General features: G+C 35.8%; 1 protein-coding gene across 1 annotated transcript in view; it reads left to right on the top strand.

Moving 5' to 3' along the window:
• Positions 1-649: 649 nt before the first annotated feature.
• The window catches only part of LOC107726471 (cyclic AMP-dependent transcription factor ATF-6 alpha-like), a 41,304-nt gene continuing 37,467 nt past the window's right edge, over positions 650-4,486 (top strand). The window contains exons 1-6 of the mRNA XM_016536066.1: positions 650-898; positions 1,567-1,646; positions 1,885-1,972; positions 2,145-2,242; positions 3,543-3,669; positions 3,756-3,959. Of these exons, the coding sequence (XP_016391552.1) occupies positions 808-898; positions 1,567-1,646; positions 1,885-1,972; positions 2,145-2,242; positions 3,543-3,669; positions 3,756-3,959 (688 nt within the window). The 5' untranslated portion in view covers positions 650-807. The remainder of the gene's footprint in view (positions 899-1,566; positions 1,647-1,884; positions 1,973-2,144; positions 2,243-3,542; positions 3,670-3,755; positions 3,960-4,486) is intronic.

The raw sequence follows: 4,486 nt of genomic DNA, 5'->3' as shown, positions 1-4,486 counted from the left end.
TGGAAAAAGAGCAAGTAGAAATTAATATTTCAATGGGAAAAGGAGAGATTAAAGCCAAGATTAAATATGAAATAATGCAAATATGGCAAAAAGAATGGGAGTCTGAGTCTAAAGCTAAACATTATCATATAAACCAAGCAAAAGTAGGAGGAAAAAGGATAAATATGGCAAACAGGCGATAAGTAGTAGTATACTCAAGGCTGAGATTAGGTCATACTGGATTGAATGATACATTGCAGACAATAGGGAAGAGTAATGGATTATGTACAAGATGTCAAACCAAGGAAGATGTAGAACATGTCTTGTTTCGATGCAATAAATACCATGAATACAGGCAGAAATGGCAGGAAATGGAAGAAGAAAATAAAATTGAAGATATTCTTAGAGAACAAGGGATGGAAAGAAATCGATTCAAAGCTTTGTTTATATTTCTTGAAAATACTGGATTAATAAGAAGAATTTAGAAACGAAAAGGTAACCCTTTGTTTTTTTTCTGTTGGTGTTTGGTGTAAAAAAAAATTTCTATTTTTTTCCCAAGTAATGTATCTGCCAAGTCCCTCTACACACTCCTGTACAGTAGGTGGCGATATGCAATAATTACAAGATGCAAAAGCCAAGAAAAAAGAAGAAGAACACTCCGGCACCCGTAGAGTTACCGTCAAACTAGACGTGTACTTGCTGCATTGTTGTTATATAGTTTCATCAGTATCGGGAAATGCGTGTGTTTACAACTCCACACAAAACTCAGCGATAATCCCCATCATCATCCGACTCACTTTTAATCCTTACTAATGTGTTCATGGCATAATGTCGTCAGATTTGATGTTAGATTTCGTGAATTCATCAATGATGAATAAGGAAGCGAGGGATATTTCCATCGATCAGGATGGAGAGTGGGGTAAGATACACTTTCTAGAAATATCCATGACAGCGCGTGCTGCTCGCGATAAACGCCAACTTCTATATTTACTTATAGTAAAGTGTCTATACGTAAAGAGGACTTGTATGTAGTCGTTTTCAATTTGCTGTAGATAACTGACCCTGTTTCCTGCTCATTCGTAGTGTTGTTTTTATGGCTTCATTTTTAAAATGTAGTTTAATCAAAATTATAAACATGAAAATAAATATGAAATATTAGTAGAATATGACATACAACTTGGTTTATTTAACTTTGTGTCATTACACATTTGTTTATGGGTTACTTTATACATTCATATTTAAATAATATTCATATTCATTCGTATAGTTCATATCGTATTGTGAATAACACATGTCTAGTTAAACTAATACATTACAGTGTGTCAGTTAGGGTTTGGTTAACATATAAAAGAAACTGGAATTGATACCAAATTGCTTGTTTTACATCACACCTCAGGGTGAATGGTTTTTCAGGTAGTTTGACCTGGTTAGGAACCCACAACTCAAAAGAAGATTATGAAATTAATACTTTTTTGACTCCCTGTCTTGCTCTCATGCTTTCAGCACTTTGTTTGTTGGCTTTACTTCTTTGTTGTGCATCACTGCCTTCGGCTGCACTTAAGTTCACAACAATGTCTTTTACTGTAGATATCAGTTTGTTTGATGAGCTGGAGGATTTTGGGGATGCTGACGAGCTTCTGGAGGCTCTGGTGGAGAGTGTAGGCTATGTGAGTCAAACCCCTGCAAAGACAATCTGTCAAAATATGTTACATGTTTATCACATATGGGTTTAATTTTTCTTTTTTCAAATTGCATTTTGAAAATCGAATTGCGTCTTTTAAAGACTGACAATTTTGTTGATTGCTTTTTTTTTTTTGGTTTGACCGTAGCTTTAACCAGAGATTTGCAGAAAATGTAAGCAATTTAAGCATAAATCAAAAGCATTTTGGATCTACCCTCTATTAGGGCACCTCTGTTCCTGACCTGAACTTTGACATTGAGCCCCCAACGTGGAACTCAAATGGCTGGAGAGAAAACGGTAGCCCACGATCAGGTACTAATTTTAAGTTTTCAGTGGACTGGACACTCTTTTCAAATGTTCCTGAATGTCTATAGCATCAATGAATTCAGAGTAATTCAGAGTAATTCGATATTTATGAGAAACGTTTCAAGTATTACCAAAGCGAAATGTATGAAAGCATTTCTATCCTTTTCTGCTCTCACAGATGGTGATGTAACAGTGGACTCACTGTCACCAAACCACACGCTAAGTTCAGTGTCCTCACCTGCGTCAGTGGAGCCCAACTCACCGTGCTCCACACATGTGAGTCAAACTCCACCCCAAAACAAATACGCAGTCCTTTAGCATTTCTACCCACTGAAATTTGCATCTTATTTGTCAAGGTGTGATTTGAAAATGTCCAGTGTTTTTTAACTCTACGCTGTTTACAATCACAGAGAAACTAACCTGCATGCAATTTATTTATTTATTTTTTACATCTATGTATCTATCTATCTATCTATATCTATATATATATATATATATAGTATAATAACAGTAATATCAAATGAGAACATTTTATGAAAATAATATTTGGTGTATCTTATATATTATAATATTTATATAGTTTATTTTATAAATTTGTTTTTGTTACATACACACAACTACAGTTCTGTTTTTTGCCTTTATTTGTTGACTTAATCAGTCAGAGGCACAGATGGAGTGTGTTTGAGCTTCACTGGTTTTGCCGGCTGCTGTAGTTCAGAGATCAATAGGGCAGACACACACATACACCCATGTGAATTAGGTGTCTAATTAAGAGTCCAGTGTGTTAACACATTCCTTAATCGGCTCTCATCGCATCATCAAACTAATTAATCTCACACTGAGAAGTGTCAAGTCTTATTTTGTAATATGTGTGTTGACTGTTCAAAATCACCTAGTGTCCCTTTCAAGGTTTCAAAGAACTGAAATATCACTGACAAATGCACATTGTTTTAGCAAAAACCTAAACACTTGAATCTCAGTGTCACTTCACAGTCTTGATGAGAAGGAAACTAAAAAACTAAGTGGTTGAAGTCAGTGTATTGTTTAACATGCCAAAATGTTTGTTGTAGTTTGCATAACACATACTGAATGTTAACACACGTTGTTCTGAATGATGCAACAACCTGTAAAGGGACGTACACACGTACAGGAAGCACGCTCTTGCTTTCTAAAGTAGATGGATGGGCGAATGAAACTAAATGCAGGGGACTAGATGCATTTTAAAAGTTGAACTATTTTTAACATGTTTAAAGAAACATGACCGGTTATAACCAGCAAGGAAATAATTGAATACGCATTAAAACATAAGGTAGTAGTGGGTGGTATCATAGGTGTTGTGTAGCTTTTTATGGCTTAACTGATCAGTCGTTTGATATGTGCAAACTGTTAAGTAATGATACTGTATGTAGACTTCTAGACCATCTGGATTCACACCCCAGTATTCCCATGCTTGAGTGCACTTTCAGTTCTCTTTTTTTCTATGTAAGGGCTCTGACGGCTTTTCATGATTTTCCTACCTTATGCTGCTACACTCTTTAAATTTTTTTTTTCCATATTTTCTATGTTGTTTTTTAAGGACGAGGCACTGTCTCCAGTCTCCTGGCATTCTCAGCCCTCTCCGCTGTCTGTCTGCTCTGACTCAAGCAGCTTTGCTGAGGCACCTGCTGAGAGGAAGCCTTCCAAGAGGACCAGTCAGTCAAAAGGTAGGTGAAGTACATTAATTTCCTTATTTGAATAATTTTTCTAGTATTCTTCTATTTGTAATCAGATGATACATTTGTTCACACAGCAAAGCCTCTCCAACCAGCGAAGAGACTCATTCAGTTTAGCCCCAAGGTTTCCATTCAGCCTAAACCACTCATTACCACTGTGCCCATCTCCCATGCTGCAGCCCCCCTTCAGACTAAGACCATCATCATCCAGCCTCTCCAGACTACCGTTCTGCCTGTAGTGAAACCTTCACCAGTCACCATTCAACCAGCACCCCCTACAGGTGATGAAGAAACCCATTCTGCCACACTTTTGTCTGATAAATTCTGATATGTAATAGGAAGTCTTGGTATATTTGATCACTTTTTTATTATTTTTATTGATCACATTTTTATTCAGTTGCAAGGTGAAATGAGTGGTGTGTTTTAGGTTGTATTGCAGCTCTGTCTTCATTGTTACAAAAAAAACAAAAAAACAGCAGATGGCACTAGGCATCAATCTTTGTGCTATAGGTGGGTGTCTCATTTAAAGTCTATCTTCAGGTAGACAGGGAATTGTTCTAGAACTGCTGGTACATCCTTTTGGTTAGTAGAGTCTAGGGCTGGGCGATATAGCTAAAAAATTTATCGACGATAGAATGTTTCATATCGTTCGGTATCGATAATTATTGACATTTTTATAACCTTTTTTAAAACAAAAAGCAATAGAAAAAAATGTTTAAATTTAACCACTGTATTTATAATTAACACAATTTATTGAGACAAACAACAAAAAAAATTTTTAACAATCAAACACAATAAAAATTAAACA

The sequence above is a fragment of the Sinocyclocheilus rhinocerous genome, unplaced genomic scaffold, assembly GCF_001515625.1.
Source record: "Sinocyclocheilus rhinocerous isolate Xijiao unplaced genomic scaffold, SAMN03320098_v1.1 scaffold605, whole genome shotgun sequence".
In the NCBI taxonomy this organism is placed as follows: Eukaryota; Metazoa; Chordata; class Actinopteri; order Cypriniformes; family Cyprinidae; genus Sinocyclocheilus; species Sinocyclocheilus rhinocerous.
This window is presented reverse-complemented; position numbering and strand designations above follow the sequence as displayed.